This window comes from Dipteris shenzhenensis, chromosome 28 (genome assembly GCF_047967505.1).
Source record: "Dipteris shenzhenensis isolate YYH24624 ecotype China chromosome 28, Dip_SZ_1.0, whole genome shotgun sequence".
NCBI classification, from domain to species: domain Eukaryota; kingdom Viridiplantae; phylum Streptophyta; class Polypodiopsida; order Gleicheniales; family Dipteridaceae; genus Dipteris; species Dipteris shenzhenensis.
The window spans coordinates 48158629-48178809 of NC_141623.1; the positions used below are offsets into that span (position 1 = coordinate 48158629).

Consider the following 20181-nt stretch of genomic DNA (forward strand, 5'->3'; position numbering starts at 1 on the left):
TTTCCTCACGGTTTAAGGGTTTTAAGGGTCTATTCGCATGGTTAGGACACCCCGTTCCCCATCCAAAGACCAAAAAATTCAAAGAAAGCCCTTACCTCAGGGGCCCCAAAATCCAGTGTTTGCAGGATTATCCAGCCTCTTGCTTTCAAAATTGTTGGACTGCAGACAACCTTCTGTCGGTCCCTTCACATCCCGCCGTATCCACAAGCACCGTCCGTTCAAACCCCGTGGTATGCAGCAAGGCCACTAGAACCTTGTCTCGCCATACGGAAGTGCTGACCTCTGCGTTGCCTCTCGTGCAGGTGTCTATCTCGCTCGCACGGGCGGCTACTTCCGTGCAAGCCTTTCCGCACGTGGCCTAATTGTGCGGCTCCTTCATGCACACCCTTTTTATGCGTTGACGCCTGTTGTCCGTAACTATTTCCCGCACGCTTTAGCTCTCCGTCCCACTCGCTCTCCTATTGGCCCAATCGTGGATTGTCATTGCTCTGATTCCAAATGTGAAGAAACGGACTTCTCAAGAATGTGAATGTGTGCAATGCATGCAGAGTTTGAATGCCAATTGGCCCTCCATTGGGAAAAAGCGCCCTCGTGAGAGTACTCGTTTCTCTTTTGAACCTACATGCAAGGTGGAAGAGAGATGGCGGATGAATTCCAGGTGAATAGAAAGAATGCTATGTAAGATTCACAATCAAAGGGTGCCCTTTCATTAATGTCCCTTGAGATCACTCAAGTTCCATCTTCCCATTTACACCTACCCTTAGCCTATGACCCATGCATCTACCATTCAATGCACCTTAATGCAACCTTCCCTTCCTATTGCCCCCAGGACCTAGAAACGTGTGTGCACATTTTTATTAATAGAATAAGTGTCACATGTCCAAATTTGAGTCTGAAGCAGTGGCTTCAGCTCGACTAGTTCTATCTACTAAGATGATCCACAACCATAACAATCGGTCAATGTCCATCATAAATATGGATACATGTTACACCGTTTGCGTATAATATATGATAATCTTTTAATGTCTACTAATCATGGATTAGTGATTTCTCTTGTCATGACACACCACACTAAATGTGCAAGCTGCATTTCGTCGGCTTCACAACCACAAGAGAGCAATGGATCTACAATAGGCTATGCACACTCGAGGAGGTGGAGACGGAGGAGCATTTCCTATGTACCTAGCCAATTTACTATGAGATCCATGGACAATACCATTGCCTTTTTCAAGAGGGGTATGATATTGGACCACTCTCTCGACTAATCTACTTTCATGGGGTCTACGTTCGCCTCTATCTGATTGAGATGCAGCAACACAAAGAGACTCTACTTAGACAGATCAGACAACACAAGTTGATAGTGCCACAGGAGACAAAGATAGATCAAGCATAGCGACATGTCACATATTTCTACCCATGTGAGTCAGCCCCACGACATAGTGGAGTGGAGAAGGAGGAGCTAGCTGATATGAGGGCAGAGTGGATCAATGGCAAGAGACAGCACGGAGTTGTGAAGCCAGAGACACAGAGGCCACAAATAACGCAGAGGTTAATCAGAGCACACATGATGGAGGTCCATCATATCTCAGCCCCAATTAGAGGGGACCATCAGAGTCGAGGTGTCGCTCTCGACATGGCTCACAGGATACAGAGACCACGCCCCCCACAACGAGAGTCAACCTGCCAAAGACAGATACGAGTCCCACCTTAAGAGCTGCCATGGCACCAAGGTCATAGCTGACCCTTGATCTCATTCAGAATTTTTGAGTTTTTGTATGTTGAGTACTAGTTTTTGAGTTTCTTAGTATAGCACTCCATAAGCGCCCTAGCGAGCCCTTTACCTCGGCCCATAGTGGCTTGTATGAGTTACCTCTTTTATTGTACCTTGACTCATTTGCCCATGAGCCCGAAGACGTTAAAACATCTTTCTTTAGTTCTTTCTAAACCATATCCCTTGTTTTAATTTTGAATGTGAAGTTTATTTTCAGTTTGAAAGGCTATTAAAATTCTCAATTTTAATTAAGTTAATCATTACGAATCACACTTCCACATAAGCACAGCTTTGACACAAGCAACAAAGTACATTTGCACTTGACTAAGGTCACATTGATACATGGATATGATCTTAGTAAATTCTCTACCTTCTCATTGGATATCCATGAAAGTCAACATAATCTTTTGCATTTGGAGGTTGTGAATCCAATTAAACAATGAGCCATTTAAGTAGCTTCTATAAGAGGATTCAATTTGTATATGTCAAAGGGAGGACAGTCCACAGCTTTCTTGCTCGCAGGTTGTACCTGTTTTTGTGATTTTCATGACTGACATACTTAGACAATAAAAAGTTTCCTCCGCCAATTTATTGTATTTCACAGATGTACTTCTTTATAAAACAATAAGACAATTAAAATTTGAGTGAAATATTACTACCTCCCCAGCTCCAAACTTGCCCTTTTGCAGACAAGCCCATGGTAAAAAATCCCCCACAGCTGACAGCTACAAGAGGCTCAGGCATGCAATACACTTTCAAGGGGATATAAACAGCCCCCTCATCCGTGACAAGAGTAGGTCCATGTCCAAGCCTGCCATCCCCCTCATCCCTTCCCCATGTATACAAATCACCTGCATAGCAAAGTTGCAGACATATAAACATATCAGCTGAATTGATTTCATTGGTAGCTATGTAAACTTTCACAGCCAAGCAGCAGTGATAAACAAAACATTTTTTCCTCTAAGGAATAAAAATATGAATTCACATTTTGGCATAGCCCTCTACATAATACTTAGAGAATGCATGCAAGCTCTCATTTGTTGGTGTGGGGAGCAATGGAATGGAGATGGAATGCAAGGGAGCAAGCAACAAGCTGAGGAAACGACGAGTACTTGCAAATGGATAATGAAGAAAGTACAAGAGTGGCCCCAAATTCATGTGGTCAATTGGTTGACCAAGACTATGACAAAATGTCCTAACTAGCTTACAAGACCATACCAGGGACTTCCGCATGTAATTCTTGGGCTATCTGTCAGTCTTCCAATGCGGGATATCCTCTAGTGGGATTTCATTTTCTGACATGGTATCAGAGCCTTGACCAAAGTTCTTGAGAACTAGAGCTTGAAGGCAAGGCCCTTGTGATACCAACAACCAAACAACAAAAGAGGGCTCCTCCATATCTTTCCACCCAGCCGCGATCTCTAGAGTGCTCCATCAGGACCCCCATCTCCCAATCGTTCGGTTCACCACCTTGTTTCTTCACTTTTCTCTCTCCTACTTTCCATGTCGAGCTCTCTCTCTAGAAATCTCCCCCAAGCCCAGTGCACGCCATATGGATGCCAAGTGTCCTTCCAAAGTGAGAGAAACATGGTGAAGAGAGAGAGAGAGAGAGAGAGAGAAAGTTTATTAAGTCTTCGGGAGACCGTGAAGGTGTATGGGACTAAAGATAACTGATACAATGAGCATAACGGTGGCGGTCTCAAAATGGGCCAGCCAACCAGGGTGTCTCGTATCCGCGTTTGTCGAGCTGTTGTGGTGGGGGACGCGGTCTCCTCGCTCTCTAGACTCTCTGGGCTATATCTAGGGTGACCCCTCGTCTCTATCTGTCTCCCTTGAGGAAAGTTGTGATAGGTTGGACCTCAATAGAGTGTATCCTGGGGGTTCTCTGTTGCACAAATGGCCTCTGTGCCCCTCTCTCGGTGGTACTGTGCCAACTGCTCATCCAGAGTGCTCTCATGTTGGCTAGCTCCTCCTCCTCCACTCCACTATGTCCAGGGGCTGACTCAAATGTATAGAATTCGTTGACGTGTCGTTGTGCCCGGTCACCCTCTATGTCCTGTAGTGGTCTGACCATCCCCTGTTGCTCTCTGATCTATCGTACAAGCGTCTCCTTGTGTTGCCGCAACTCCATAAAGCCCGATACAAACCTGGTCATGGAAATGGATCGGTCGTGACAAAGGACCAAAGCCACTCCCATCTAGGTAGAGACAATGGCAGCGTCCCCAAATCTCGTAGTAGGCTAGGGCAAACACAAAGAAAATGCTCCTCTGTCTCAACCGCCCCCAACGTACATAGCGTGCAGACCCGTTGCTCCCTGGGTATACCCGCTGCTCTCCCTGCCTCGATCCTCAGCTGGTGGGACGAAACCTGCATCTAACCAATGGCAATCCTCAGTGCATGGGAGACTCCTGTATCCTCGAGATACTGGGTTCTGATAATGAATCCCTTCTCTGATACTCTCAGGAAGTGGTCGCTATAAAACTAGGTCTTGGTGGGGAGCTCTTGGTCCTCCCCCCAAGTCCAGGATGTGTGAAGCTAGAGGAGGTCTAACCGTATGATACGGTTGATCTCATCTCGCGGGATCGACTTAGAGGTGCATCCATGCTGTACTGAAAGAGGGGTAGCCTGTCCATCTGGATACCATGCCTAGCAAGCCATGTAGATATGCGTGCATACCATGTGTCTGCCCCGTTCTCTGCGAGTCGTCTGGATGATTTTAGGACCAACCTCGGAAGTCTGCAATGGGGTAAGTCCCAGACTCTGTGGATGAAAGTCACTGTCTGAAAGATGACATCAATCTGAAGAGGTGTCATGGCAAACTCTGCCTATACTATCTCATGTGGAACTGAGGGCTTACATCGGATCATCCTAGATCCCATCGTCACCTGTAGCCGCTCGAAGCTCCTCCAGTCTGTCCTCGAAAGATCGCACCCCCAGAAAGGTGATGCATACATGACAGTGGGCCGCACTAGTATGTCGAAAAGCCAGCCCTTTGTCGGTGGATCTTGGAAGTGCGCCTAGAAACACTGCCGCTCTAGTCTAGCCAAAGCACTACGCCCTCGTGTGAGCTGTGCCTAGGCTGTATGTTATATCGTGAAGATGGGTCCTGTGAAGACTGCTCCCAAATATGTGTATGACTGCACTATCTCCACTGGTTCACCACGATAGGTGAAACTAAGTCGATGAGTCACTGCTCGTGAGGTGTTCAAGATCATAACCTTAGTTTACCCAACTTCCAAGGTTGACCGTTAGATCTCTCTCTTTGCAAAACACCTCTAATACCTCCAGATCTCTCTGCAGCCCCTCCGCTGAAGAGGATATAAGGACTATATCATCAGCATATAACAATATCTGTATGAGGAGATCCCCTAGTAATGAGCCCTCGCCACCTATGCGATCTATGAAAGATGTGATCTCATCAATGTAGAGTCCAAAAAGAGTCGGTGAGAGAGGGCAGCCCTACTTCACCCCAATGGTGCTCTCGACCCAATCCGATAGACTCCCTAGGGCACGGACCTTGCCTCTGACTGACTCATATAAGCTCACCACACCCCAAATCAGCATCTCTGGAATCTGTAGTCTCCTGATCATTCGGGATCATGGAACAGTGTCGAAGGCCTTTTGAAAGTCTACGAAGGCCAGATATGAGTGGTCAGCTCCAAGTGGAAGAGGGAGGGGGGGTATGGTGAGGTCATGTATCCGTGAGACAAAAGCCAATGGGCCCAATAGGTAGTCCACTGTGCTAGTCTGCCTCCATGTGGGAAGCATGTGAATCCCTCTTATGATGGCCATCTTTGAAGGCCATTGCAGATGATGAGGTCGTGGACAGCTCCCAACTCAAGCAGGTGTCGCCCGTATGCTGTCACATGTGAAGTATCTGCAGAAAGTCTCTGAATCCCAAGTTCTACTGCATCTAACGCTGGCATCATGTGGGGATCTCTCTCATATGTGAAGTCAAGTAAGCCCACTTGCCTATCCCTCGTCCTTGCATTGAATCCCCCAGAAGAAGGGTGTCTCCTTGTCTGGAGAACTCTATGATATCATCATGTATCGTCTCATAAGGGCTGTGCCCCTCTGTAGTGACATCATGGGCATATGATGACGTGTGTGGAGGAAAATAGCATACTGCAATGAAGATCGATCGGGCATCTAGTAGGTGCACTCGTATCCACATGTGACGTGCATGTTCCTCTCTCCGTACCACAGATATGAGTGGTCTCAAGTGTGTTTTGAAAAGGACAGCTACACCTCCAGAGCCTCATACTCCACTATCTCTCCTCATTTCTCTCCTATGGGCAGACTCCTAGATGTATCCTGTCACTGTGGGCAGCCCTCTCTCTGGGCTCTCATGTGTCTCAGTGTAGAAGATGATGTCTCTGCCTGTGTATGTCTCCGAGAAGCCACCTGGGTCGGACCAAAGTGTACCATTACAGTTCCATACAGCCATACTCAGCTTGTTTTGTGCACTCTTCTCCCGGCTCTGACACCGTCATAGTTCACCCTCTTCCTTCTCCCCTTCTCCCTTGTCCCCTCTATCAACTCTTTCTCGAATAATCACTTTGCCATCCCTGTAGGCAGCCCATTTCCCTGTATCTCTTGCTGCCATAACCCGCACCATCCCCTCTCTCCGATGCTCCTGTTGCAACAGCATGAGATCGTCATCCAAATATATTCTGGTCCCTTTCAAGGTTGCCCTCATGCTCATGAGGGTGGACCTGTTCATAGCTATTTGTAGTTTCAATACAAGTGGTCTAGTTGGAGCTTCAACTTTACCAACCCTCCATGCTGTCTCGCATGTAAGGTTGACTCCCATTTTGGTGAACAAGGTCTTGGCATCGGACATAGGGGTGTCTCCAACTCTTAGGCCTCTGACCAGGACATTCAAGGTCTTGCTGGTCCTTCTTTTCTGGCAGCACTATAGACGACCATACAAGGGAGGCATGCTGAGTTCACACAGCAAATCACTAAAGGTAATGCAGATATACTAGAATGGAAGAATGTGGCTAAGAAGGGTGCAGCAGCCCCCAAGAAAGAGATCATCTCTGAAGCCCGGGAGGAAGATCTCCATCTTAAGCTTCTCATTCTCGGCTCTCATCTCTTCCATTGCCTTGCACGTACCTTCTGGTATCCTCTGCATATCCCTCAATTTCTGTAATTCTGTCCCCATGACCTGCATTTTGTCCTTGAGGTTGACCTTCTCATCTTCCTGTGTCTCCTTCTCCTTTTCCCATTCGTCCTTCCCTTTCTCCTTCCGCCATTCTTCTTGCATATGCCCCCCTTGCTTCTTGATTTCATTTAGGGTCTTGTCAATATGTGTCTTTTTTGCCATCAATGCCATTAGTGGTCTCGGGACTATCGACCTTTTCGATCAAGGCCAAGCAAATTTTGCTGAGGTGGGTCAATACCTCGGAGGTATTCTTTGGGGGTGATCCTGCCATGTACACTTGCATTGCACTTTCGAGAGCCTTAACATAGCTCCGTGTCGTCATGTTCTGACAGTTGATTTGCTTATCTTTTTTGCCCTAATCTCTGAGTTTCTTTTTGCAGTTTGCTGATGGAGTGGAGGCAGCAGCTCACGGGGGACCTGGGACACCTTCTTGACCTCCGGGTTCAGTTCGGGGGGGCTTCTATGCTCTGTCACAGGCCATGGGACCTGCGTGCCCCTGGTACAAAAATTCAGGGGTCTTATTGGCCCTGGTGCAAGCCGCGACAGGCCATAGGACCTTTGCTGAGCTGTATTGCACAGGTAAAGCAGTTGCTGAGCTGCTGTGCTAGGTGGGAGGTAGGCTAGTGGCGGAATATGCTCTACAACAGGGGTCATTGAATGTGAAAATGGGTTTTGTAAAGATTCCTTCCCACAGCAGTATTAAGCTTACCGAGCCTGTGCCAGAGATTAAAATTGCAAAAGCATACACTCAGCACAGTGCAATACACATAAGAAAGGACTTTGTGAGATTCTGACGTTTAAAAACACAGAATTGCACAGTTGAGAGAACTCACATACCAGATGCTGTGATTGCTGCAGTGTGTGCCCCACCTGCTGATACATACACCACTTTTTCATCTTCATCAAGGACCAATTTCCTTGGCAGAACCTCAGCCTTATATCTTCCATGCCCTAATGAACCAAAAGCCCCAAAACCCCTGCAAACCTTCACATCAAAAAGATTGGACCATAATTCTTCTTCCTCCAAAGCATATAAGACCTCTAAAACCTGACAAAACTCAAAGCAGCCTTTGCATTGATATAATATATCAACGGTACATTGTACAAACATCTCAATCATTAAGTTTTTTCAAAAAATTTACTCCTATTTTCCACAAACAGCAATCAGCTAGATATGAAATTTTAGCACCTCTGCAAGCAGCCAAATTATGCTTCTGAAACCCAATATCCTTAAACAGCAGCCTTTGCCTTGCTAAAGATAAAAATAGTATTAACATTGCTATCTAATAATTAAATTTGAAATCAGTATGATATGGAGCAACCAAATACATAGTATTTGCAACTTATCTTCATGCAGATCTCAGAGGAGCTAATAAAAACATCCAAGGCATGGGATACCAGAAATCAGTGACTACGAATAGGGAAAAATGAAAATTTTGTACATTGGGTTTCTCACTACCTCCTCTCATGTGTTAGGGGGGTTCAATCGCAATGCATCTCGCTCAGCAAGTCAAGCATAGCCATCCACTTGGAGAAAGTATGGAATGTCTATTGTTGCATGCATAGTTGCATCCATACGCGTACAGACGTTTTTTCCATACGGCCGTACGTACGGCTTTCCGTACGTGACTTTTTAGGGGGGGGGTGGTGTCGGGATCTATACCTTATAACCTGATTTGCCTCCTATTTTCTATTCCATACGACACGTTTGTGAAGGCTCCTGAATCTCGAGAAAGGCCATATGCCTATGACCCGACTCTCCCGCCTGCAAACCGACCTTGCTGCCTCAAGAGCCTATATAGGCAGCCCTTTGCCCTCTTCTTCAGCACACAGTCCCGACTCCGGACTCCCCTCAGCCCTTCACTCTTGAGTTTGTGCAGCCTCTACCTGCTTTGGAGGTGAGTGGTCACCGTACAGTTGCAGCCCGCAGCCTGCCTATGCTCTACCTCCTCCAAACGTCAAGGTAATTGCAATGGCTGCTCTCTTTTCCCATTTTGCAGCAACTGCTCTCTCTTTAGTTGATGCCAAATAACAGGGCAGCCTGCAAGGGCTTCAAGCCCTCTTTGGAAATTGTTCCTTTGCCCAATGCCTTATTTGACCTCTTTGCAAATTTGCAGCTTGCAGATCTACAAATGGGAAGACAAAAAGGACTACAATGGGAATTTGTAGAGGCCTTAAAAGCCTTTGGGGAAGGGCCAATACACTTGTAAATGTAAATATTGCCCTCATTCATGGGATGGAAGACCGACCCGTATAAGGGCACATTTTCTTGGGCTTAGGGACTTGGGGGTTGACAAGTGTACCGCTCCTCCCAAAAATGTGAAAGATACTTGTCGAAGATTGCAGGCAAAGGCAGCTTTGAAAACTGCTGCAAAACAGCTTGTTGAAGATGTGGCTGATTTGGGAGATGCCTCAGTGAGTGGTACTGCAAGTGAAAATGCTTCTGTCAGTGCATATGAGCCAAAGCAAAAGAAGAAAAAGATGTCAAAGGAAGCCTTGGCCAAGGCATGGGAGTCACAGGCACGGAAGGATGCATACATTGTGCTCTCCATCATTTTTTCTTTGCACAGGATATTCTTCATTGGAAGGTGAGGAGCCCTTATTTTTTGGAGATGGTTCATGCCATTGGCCAAGTTGGGCCTACCTTCAAGCCTCCAACCCACAATGTTTTGCACACAGCAAAGCTAACTAATGAAGCAATATGCATAGATCAAGAGATGCTACACTTCCGGGATAAGTGGAAAAAATATGGCTGCACCATAACTTGTGATGGCTGGTCTGACACTCCGCGCCGGCCTATAATCAATATCATGGTCTCATGCATATTTGGTTTAGCGTTCTTGAAGTCCGTGGACACAAGTGGGCAGTATAATTCAAGGGAGTACATCTTTGGGATACTGAAAGATGCCATTCTTGATGTTGGGGCTGAAAATGTGGTGTAGGTGTGTATGGACAATGCATCTAACTACCTGCAGGCAGGAGAATTGGTGGAGGAAGAGTGGCCTGACATTTTCTATACGAGATGCACATGCCATTGCCTTGACCTCTTGTTTGAGGACATTGGAAAGCTTGCATGGGTGAAGCCAGTGTTGGTACATGCTAACATGATTGTGACATTTGTTACCCGGAAACACACCATGTTAGCAATGTATAGAAAATTCAGCAAGAAAGAATTGGTTAAGCCAGCACAAACACGATGATAGGATAAAATCTGTATATATTTTTCTCCACATAGATTGTGCATGAGGGTAGACACTGAGCACATGATAGTGTCAATTTGCGGGTTGTGTGTGAATAAGCCAATGTAACTGGCTGCACATGTAAAAGACCTTTTTATTTTGAACTTGAAAGACTAAAAGTTTTTTGCAAGGACTTATCAGGGAAATGATGAAATGCAATGTGGTTGTACCAGACTTCCAGAGCAAGGTGGTCCAGTGTGTGGTCAAGTGAAATGTTTTTGGGGTCATGAAAATCAAGTCATGAAGGGTTTTTTAATTTTATTTTCCTGAGTCAATGTGTACTTGGATGTTACCCATGTCAAGGGGCTTTTCATTTCTGTGTACGGGGGAGCATGCAAGCTTTAATGTGCATGCTAATGTGTGTGGGAATTGTGTGACTAAAGGTCCAAAATGTGCATTTAATGTGATTTGGGGGAAATGTCTTGAGAGTGGTAAAATGTCACTAGTGAGGTGGCAGATTAGGCTGAGGTGGCTGGACTGATTGAGAAGGCATCGTGCTCATACATGTGGCAACGTAATAGAAGAGGGAAGCTTCTGGTTGATGAGCGAGCATGGTACGTGGAGTCTTGGGCTTGCAGATAAAGAAGAAGAGGGAGGAGTCGGTGAGGGGCGGATGAGCTGTATGAAGAGCTGGTGCGATGGTGGGAGGCCCCTAGAGTGAAGAGGAGAGAGCAGCGCAAGGACCACAGCGGTGTTGATTGAAGGGCTACACTGTAGGAGGGGGATTCGATAGATGAAAGAGGCTGTGTGTGTGTGCATAAGCGAAGGGCTGAGCGCCTATGAAGAATACGGGCTAGTACGTGATGATAAGGGAGCTTTGGGAACGAGCGTAGCCTCGCATCGGATGGCGTGCGTTGATTGAAGGCTGGAAAGAGTCGTACGGGTGGTACGGAATCTGAAGCATGGGTTTTGTACGGGCTGCAGTACGAGATTGTACGGGGTGTAATTGTTGATCAGTACGGGCTGGTAGTACGGTGCCTTGATTATAGGCTGAACAGGCACGTACGGGTCATTAAAGACGTCTTCTACGAGCTGTACGGCAGATGGTCATCATTAAATGCAGACTGTACGGATTACTGAGTGGTTGTACGGGCCTGCTGCCGTACGTATAATTGTACGGCTGCTTGTACGGTGAATATACCTGCAGGTTTACAGATGATGGTACCCGACTACTTGTGGCCTTGGGAGTCGTGCTAGCCATTGAGCAGTGGGCTGTGGGTTCATAGTGTTTTGAGGCTGACTGCTTTCTGAGTTTTTTTTGGGGAAAAGTGCAGTTCTAAGTTCAGTTTGTTTCGGGCTGTGTAGTCTCTCCCCTCTTTCAAAGAGTCTGGGTGTGTTCTAGTCAGTTTGTGTGGAAGGTTGACTTGTTACTTGTGTGCTCTGGTTACCCGCTTTGAAAGTCGGTGCATAAGTTCTACCTTGAGAGCTACCACATTACAATACTGATCCCGGAGAAGTCCCGAAGATACGATTTTGTCTCTAGAGTTGGATTCTGAAGAAGTGGATATGATTGTATAGGGTCAACAGTAAAGTACTGAGTCATTTTGTGTTTGTCTGAGAACAGACCTGTGTTTCTTTTTTTTCACATCAACGGTTTGCTTACATGTCTATCATTTTAGGTGAATTTCGCTGAGGAGCTGCAGATTTAGCTCAGCAAGGGCTGCCCACCTAGGCTGACTACCCGGGCACTAAGGTGGAGAGATCACTACACAGAGTCTACATAGGCTCAAAAGGAGCTCACGGGCTCAGGGATCTAGATGTGCCAAGCAAATAATAGGAGAGATTTTGGTAAGATAAGAGGACCACGGTTTGATGGGACTCTGCATGTCTTTTGTATTGTGTCCGGTTTTTGGACGGAAATATACAATTGTGGATTCTATATCTTTCTTGGAGCATTGTCTATTTACTGGCTTGTACAAACACTAATGGTTCTGAAGTACACATAATTAAAGAAGTATTTGATTCCCTAGTGAAACACTTCCACGTGTAATTCCTAAGTACACTCTATTAGTCTTCCAATGTGAGATACCCTTTGTGGGAGTTCATTTCTAACATGGTATTAGAGCCCTGACGGAAGTTCACAGGAAGTAGAGATTGAAGGCAAGGGAAGAAAGACCTTGATTAATTGCTCACGGGAATCGACTTCAACGTCTAAAGGATTGGGAGCAAGTTCAGGCAAGTGTATGAAGGATGTACCTAGGCGGGAACCTCAGGTTCAAGCAAGGGTACAACATTCTAACTTTATCCTTTTCAGTTCATTGTCATGGCCAACAAATATCAAATCCCTAACTTTGGAGACACGGGCAAGCTTGATGGGACCAATTGCCCATTCTGGAAGATGAAAATTCAAAGACACTTAATGTTGAGGGAGTCGTGGGAGATTGCAAACGGGATAGAGCTGATGCCTCATCTAGCCGTGACTACCCCTGCCACATCAACTATGATAGCGGTGCTGACACCCATGGACCCTATGTTAGTGAGAGCACGGCAAATCCGTGATGCGAAGGCCTTGGATATCATTGTGGGTATCAGGGCTGATGCGGTACTTCCTCACATACAAACGGTGAACACTTCCTTTGAGGCATGGACCATGCTAGAAGAAGGCTGGACAGGTGGAAATTTGTGGCAGTCCGTAGGTGCTTGGAGCACATCAGTAGTGCACCTATTTTGACAAGGTGTTGGGGCAGGTATGAGCCCCAAATAGGGCTGGAGCAAGCCAGGCCCAAAGGCTAGTGGCCACGTGGCCAGGAGGCCGGCAAGGAGAAGAGATAGGCAGGACACCAAACCCACCTGGTGGTCAGCTGGTTAGGTCTGTTAGTCAGCCTATAGGGGGGCTGTTGGGCCGGCTAGTAGATCCGTACTACATCGGTCTACAAGGGGATTTCCCCTATATAAGGGGTCCTTTGGGGCCTCCATTGGCATCATCTGGAGCAGCACTTCAAAGAGCAGGAAGGAGCAGCAGAGCAGCACCAATTGGGCCTATGACCAAGAGGTGAATTGGGCTGAGGAGCTGCAGACTTAGCTTAGCAAGGGCTGCCCACCTAGGCTGACTACTCAGGCTGACTACTCGGGCACCAAGGCGGAGAGATCACTAGACGGAGAGTCTACATAAGCTCAGGAGGAGCACGCAGGCTCAGGGATCTAGAGGTGTCAAGCAAAGACTAGGAGAGCTTTCGTGAGATCAGAGGACCACCGTTTGGTGGGACTCTGCATCTCTTTGTATTGTGCCTGGTTTTGGACAGAAAAATACCACTGTGGATTCTGTATCTTTCTTGGAGCACTGTCTATTTACTAGCTTGCACACACACTAATGGTTGTTAAGTACACATAAGTAAAAAGGTGTTCGATTCCGTAGTGAAACACTTCCGCATGTAATTCTTGGGGACGCTCTATCAGTCTTCTGCCACGGGATACTCTCTATGGGGATTCATTTCTAACAATTCGCATCAGTCCACATACCTCACTATGAACCGAGTGCAACTTACGAGATGCACCAACAGTCCCATCCTTGAGAAATGAGAACCTGTGCATCTTCCCCAACAAGCAGCCCTCACAGATGTTCTTTGAAAGTGCCTGCAGTTTGGGAAGGTTGTCTACCATGTTCTGTGAATGCATCTTCACCACACTTTCATAGTTGAGATGCCCAAGTCTCTGAAATAACATATTAGCTGCTGCATGTGTGTGCCTCAATAACAGCGCCTCTATCATAGGAGTCAAGATGATACATCCCTCTGGTGGTTAATGTTCCACTAAGTACAATGCTGTTATCATGCCAAAAGTCACAATGATAACCATCAAAAATGACTCGATAGCCATTTGTAGCAATGGCTGAAATACAAATCCAATTTTTCTTTATACCTGAACATACAAAACTTCCAAAAGAGTGACCACATCACCTAAGACTGAAGCCAGTTCCACTTGATCAATCCCTCTCATGGGGGGATAAGATGCATTATTGGCACATGTAACTATGCCCCCTTAAGTTTAACATCCAAGGACAAAAATAACTTCTTGCAGGAGGTAATGTGCTTGGAAGCACCATTCTCAAAGTACCGATCAGACATAGAATCAGCTACAGATAAAGCTGCACCGGGCTTAGAAGAATGTGACAGCAAATGCACACTCATCATGAGCACTATTTGCTGCCTCATGGCTGTTCTCACATGCAGCAGCAGGAGCATTTGTAATTGCAAGTCCTTGCTGCTGCTTCTTTTCCTCCAAAGCAATGCGCTTTCTACATTCTAAAATGACATGCCTGGGCTTCCTGCAATAGTTGCACCTCTATTTCTTCTTCCCATCACCCTGACTAGAAGATGAGGCACCAGCATTGGGCTTAGGCTTGCTGAAATTCTTGCCCCCTTGCCTTTGACTTTATGGTCAGTTGCAAAGGCTTGATCTATATTGATGACAGCAGCCCTGTTTGCATGGCTCTACTCCTCTTGCAAAAGTAAAGTGACAAGCTTATCAAAGGTATAGTTGTTGGCGTAACCCATGGCCACTAACCTCAATGTCATAGTGAATATTTGATAAGAATTAGGAAGACCTTTCAGCATAGTGGAGACAACCTCACGATTTGGCACAATCTTATCAATGTTAAGAGCTGCTCTCTATAATCCTTGATTTTGGTCAAGTGGGCATCCATGATGTCCCCTTCTTCCATCTTGACACCATCTAACTGCTTGCATAAAAAGGCAACTCTCGCTTCATTCCTGGTCTGATAAAGAGATGCCAATTGATCCCACGCAGCCTTTGCTGTCCTGCAAGACCGAATATGGGAAACAATAAACCTCTTCACGGACAAGGCAATCAAGGCACGTGCCACTACATCTCTCCCATCCCATCGGATCTAATCTTGAGTAGGGGCAATGCGGCAGTAGTGGTAGATGACCCAGATGTAGCAATGGTACCACCACCCAAGGTAGCCAGTATAGTGGCAGCAAATGCCTAAGACCCTCATCTCACATCAGTTCATGCAACAATACCCCAAATGTTCTTGCCAACTAACACTTGGCGAAGCATGTACAATCACATGGGATAGTTGGTGCCATCGAGCTTATCCGCAGCTGCAACCATTCCAAGCAAATCATTGCTTGCCATTGCAAATCCTCAAATAAGAAATGTGCTCTGCACAAATGCGGATGTCCGAGCCTCAAGGCTATCACTGCAAGTCAGCTTGCTTGTCATGTGCACGGATTGGTATCTGACGTGTACTGGGTACACAAGACTAGTTCAAGTAGTCTAGGGAGGCTTAGGGCTAGGCAAGCTTGATTCTCGGGTTGAGTGGCAAGGGTACAAACCAGTAAGTGGTCTTCGCTATTTTTGGCACATTGGGCCCGAGTCTATATAAGGGGCCCAGGGGTTCAGTTCTCAGAGAGCCGATGGGAGCAAGTCTCGTTCCCAGGTGCTAGGTCTGATCCTTGATTGAGTCGCAAACGCGCGCGTGCATCATAGCGTAGCCGAAGGCCCAGCAGTAGATCCCAGGCTTCACAGTGCCACCTGGTGGTATGGGACACCAGGCTGGTTAGGATATGGTTGGGAGTTCATGCCAGTAGCCCAACTCGTAGCTCGGAGGGGGCATCTCCTAATTCAGGATCGCATCCCGTAGATGCCATGGTTGGGTGGTGAGCAGCCTGCTCAGTTTCCTCATGTTGGGTGTGTTCTTGTGTTTGCTTGCAGATCAGAGGTTTCAAGAGTGCTGGGGTCGTGTCAGTTAGTATCAGACCAAATCTTGAGGTAGGAATCTCTGTTGCAAGGATTTTGGATGAATTTTTCTCCAGGTATGCCTCAATTTCGAAATTCATGTTCATGCCTTGCAAGTGGCTATTGGTTCATCGTTTAAGGGAAGTGGTACTGGATTGGGATAGAAGGAAGGAGAGAGAGAGAGAGAGAGAGAGTAAGAAGGGTGGATGTGATGGACTGAGAGAGAGAGAGAGAGAGAGAGAGAGAGAGAGAGGGGTAGTTAGGAGGAGGTAGTGAGGTCCGAGTAGAGGAGTGAAAAGGGAGTCATGAGAGAGCGTAGAGCTGAGGCGAACCAAGGGGGATCCCGCGTGCGGCTGGCTACTCAAGGGACGTGATGGTAGGTAGAAGAGGAGTGCAGGAAGGTGCATAGCAAGATAGGGCTAGATCGCGATCTAGGCCGGGTGCTTTTCGGGGGGGGCTGGAGGCTAAAAAAAGAACCATCTCTCCAAGTTTGGAGGGTGAGCTTTTGAAAAGCAGGGCTTTACTAAAAGCCTACTCACCCATTTATTAAATTTGGCCACCTTGCCTTCTACCCTAGCCTGTGGACTGCGCATGCTTTCAGCACCTCTACGTCCTCACGTTCAGGAGCCAAATAGGTAGGCTATCTCATGGGCTATCCATAGATGCCACTTATACCTTGGTATGAGCCTTGTAGGCCTAGTTATAGTCAGTTAGGACTATTGGTACAGTTAGTTTATGTACCATCTAGGTCAGTTAGGACAGTTAGCCCTAGGGTTTTGTTATGTTGGCTCTCCCTTGAGCCTCCACACTTCAGTTTTGCAGCAACCTATTACAGCATCTCGTTTTTCTCCATTGTGCTTCCATTTTTGAGCTTCCATTGCTTCCAACACCCAACAGTGGTATCAGAGCAGGTCGGAAATCCATTCCCTCAGCCAATGACAGCTTTCCCAACCTGTTTAGCAACCTCTGGAGCCCTCATTCTTGCTGGTCTTGCTGATTTTCATACTCCCACAAGTGTTTGAAACCTTTCCAAGCACTTCTGTCGCGAAAAACCTCATTCTAACGTGAGAAGATCACATTTTGGAGCAGCTCCCGCGAAGGAGACGCATTTTTGAGAAAATCTAAGCAATTTCTGCAGCAAAAACCTAATTTTTGGAGCAAATCTGAGCAATTTCTGCAGCAAAAAACCTAACTGTACGGACCTGTCAAAAAATCCATACACCCGTACGGACACTGTCAGAAAATCCGTACAGCTGTACAGACACTGTCAAAAATTGCGTCAGAAAATTCTGCACATTTGTGTCAGAAATACCATACAATTGCGCCAAAAATTTCGTACACTGCATCAGAAATCCGTACACTGCACCAGCAAGCATTTATTGCAGTACGGACTAAGTCAGCAAGCATTTACTGCAGTACAGGAGCGGCCTCGAGCTGCGTGCCAGCATTTTGGAGCTGCCTCGAGCTGCGTGCTGGCATTTGGAACTATTTGGAGTTGCTGAATTGATCCAGAGGCTTCTCTTTGAGCCCTTCCCTCCTCATTTGGCATCCCTTTGCTTCGGGCTGCGAGCTTCTCTCCATTGGATCTCTTTCACTCCATTTCTACGAGCTCTCCTCCTCGTGGGAGCACTTCTTTTGCTGTAATTCTCATTTCCATCCCTCATTTGCTCGCTTTAAGAGATTGTCACCGCTGTTCATCTTTGGGTAAGCCGTTGTTGCATTGACTTTTTCCAATTTCTGCTTCATTTGCATTTTGGAAAGGCCTCGTGTTGCCTTTGGGGATTTTTCTTGCAACAGGTACACCTTGGGACAGCAGAGTCTTTTGCAGACATAAGCTTTGAAGCTTGGGCAGTTTTTTTGACACTTGATTCTGAGAGGTTGCCTTTCTCTCATTTGCTTTGCCAATTGGTGCATTTGCCTTGTATTTCAGCACCATGTCTAGTGGCAAAGATGATTTGTTTGGACTGATCGGGGCCAATGACAAGCTTGATGCCACCAATTATCCTATGTTGTCATACATGATGGAACATGTTTTGGTTGCGAAGAATCTACGGCATATTGTTTCAGGTTCTGAGGCCAGGCATACCCGCGCTGCCACTAGAGCTACACCTGCAACCTCTGCTTCTTCAGGTGATGGGTCTTCAAGTGATGGTTCTACTACTACAGCCAGGACTACTGCACCTCCTGCTCCAGGTGCTTTGCCTCCTTCACAGGAGCAAATTCACTGGGATGGTCGTGATGCCAAAGCACATGCCTTGATTGCTCTTTCAGTGAAACGGGTTATTATCCCTCATATTCGGTCTATCAAGCGCGTCTATAGTTGCTTTGTGTTGTGGATGGGTCAATTAACATAAGGCAATAGGGGGTTGTAGCTTCTTCGAGAAGCCTCCTCCATCGAGAAGGTTCTGCCTCGAGTATATAAAGAGGGGGGGTGGATGTAGCCAGGAATGGGGGCTGTGAAAGCCTCCCAAAGATAACCAGGAAGGCAGGGGGAAGGGTGAGGAGGGAGGGAGCAAGGGAGAGGTGAAGGAAGGTGGAGGGAGATAGGGGAAGACTGAGTGGAGAGAGACTGGCAACGATGGAGAGGGGTGGGGAGGGGGAGCGCGATGGAGAGGAATAGGGAGAGTGCGATGGAGAAGGAGAGGCTGAGGGTGGAGAAGGGAAGAGGGAAGGCACAGGGGGGAGAAGAGAGGTGAAGGGGAGAGTGAGAGGGAGAGGAAAGGCGAAAGGGGGAGAAGACGCAGGGCGAAGAGGGAGAAGAAGAGGCGAAGGGCGAGGGGCGAGGGGCAGAGAAGCATAGGCGCTGAGGGCAGGCAGAGAAGATTAATCAACGCAAATTCTTAGGTTAACTGCAAGTTGGGGAAGGGGGGCGCGAGAGAAATTAATTAATAAAAAAGGGAGCAAAAGCGAATAGAAATTAGAGCCCTTTGAGGCCGTCCTTAACCCTTGGTAAAGAGGTCATGCCACTTGTTAGGACAATCTTATGAACATCTCTATTGAAATGTAACGAGGCCACGTCCATGCAATATAAGGAAGCACAAATGGAAGAAAGGCTTCATGTAAGTTTGAGATTGTGAGAAATCTTTATTTGGAAGGGCTAAGACAGCTAAGCAAGCATGGGATCAGCTTGCATCTTTGTATCAGATGTGGAATGAGGCGAGGATTGCCTATCTCCGTAGGCAGTTGAAAGATTAAAGCTTGATGAGGATGGTAACATGGATGCCTATCTCACTAATGTAAAGGATTTGAAAGAGCAGTTAGCCAACATTGATGAGATTATGCCTGATTCTCAACTAGTTTCTAATACCCTTGATGGGTTTCCTGATTCATATCAAGGCTTTGCTACTACATTGAGGTTGGTTGCAAGGGGTGATGCCAATCATTTCTCATTTGACCAGCTTGTTGCTCTTCTTCTTCAAGAGGAGCAAAGTCGTGTGAATCGCAATGCTACTATGGCTAGTGATCAAGCATTTGCTGCCCATCATAAACACAAAGGTAAAGGCAAGGTTTCAACTGGAAAGCCCTCGCATTCCCATGCTAATCATGCACATGGTTCCTCTTCTTCAGGGGATAACAAAAAGAAGGAGATGTAACTATTGCAGGAAAACTGGGCATGATATTTCTGAATGCAGGAAGCGCACAGCATCTGAAAAGAAAAAGAAAGAGTCTGGTCTTGCAGTATCTACTTCTTCTAGTGCAAAAGATTGACATGAGTCTGCTAATTTCGCACAAGACCACCATTGGGATATCTTGGTTACATGTCAGTATAATCCTGATGTTCATGATGCTTGTATGGTAGTTTCAGATGTTCGTGATGCCTGGTTCTTTGATAGTGGTACTAGCAAGCACATCACTTCCTGCAGGAAGTTATTCAGCTCATTGGAGCTTACATGTAAGGGGGGCAGTGTCACATGTGCCAATAATGCATCATATACCGTGAGAGGTATTGGGCCAGTTGCTCTTACTTCTCTCTCTAATGGTATTGTCACTCTAGAGCATGTGCTTTATGTTCCAGGCATTTGTAAGAACCTCGTTTGTATTTCAGCCATTGCTACATGTGGCTTTCACGTTATTTTTGATGGTGTGAGGTGTGCATTGTATGATGTTACACATGCCTCTACCTTGGTTTTGACTTGCACATTGTCTAGCGGTCTTTATAGACTTGATGCTTATGACAGATGTTCAGATGATGATGCTGCACTTGCCGATGCACATCCCTTTGCTATTGATTCTACCATGGCAGATACTCATTTGTGGCATGAGAGATTTGGACACCTCAATTTTGGAGCCCTGGTGAAATTATA

At 46.6% G+C, this 20181-nt stretch overlaps 1 protein-coding gene across 1 annotated transcript in view; it reads right to left on the reverse strand.

Moving 5' to 3' along the window:
* The window catches only part of RUG3 (Regulator of chromosome condensation (RCC1) family protein), a 93521-nt gene that overhangs the window by 63349 nt on the left and 9991 nt on the right, over positions 1-20181 (reverse strand). The window contains exons 2-3 of the mRNA XM_087399811.1: positions 7776-7915; positions 2431-2622 (exon numbers count right to left, since the gene is read on the reverse strand). Of these exons, the coding sequence (XP_087255937.1) occupies positions 2431-2622; positions 7776-7915 (332 nt within the window). The remainder of the gene's footprint in view (positions 1-2430; positions 2623-7775; positions 7916-20181) is intronic.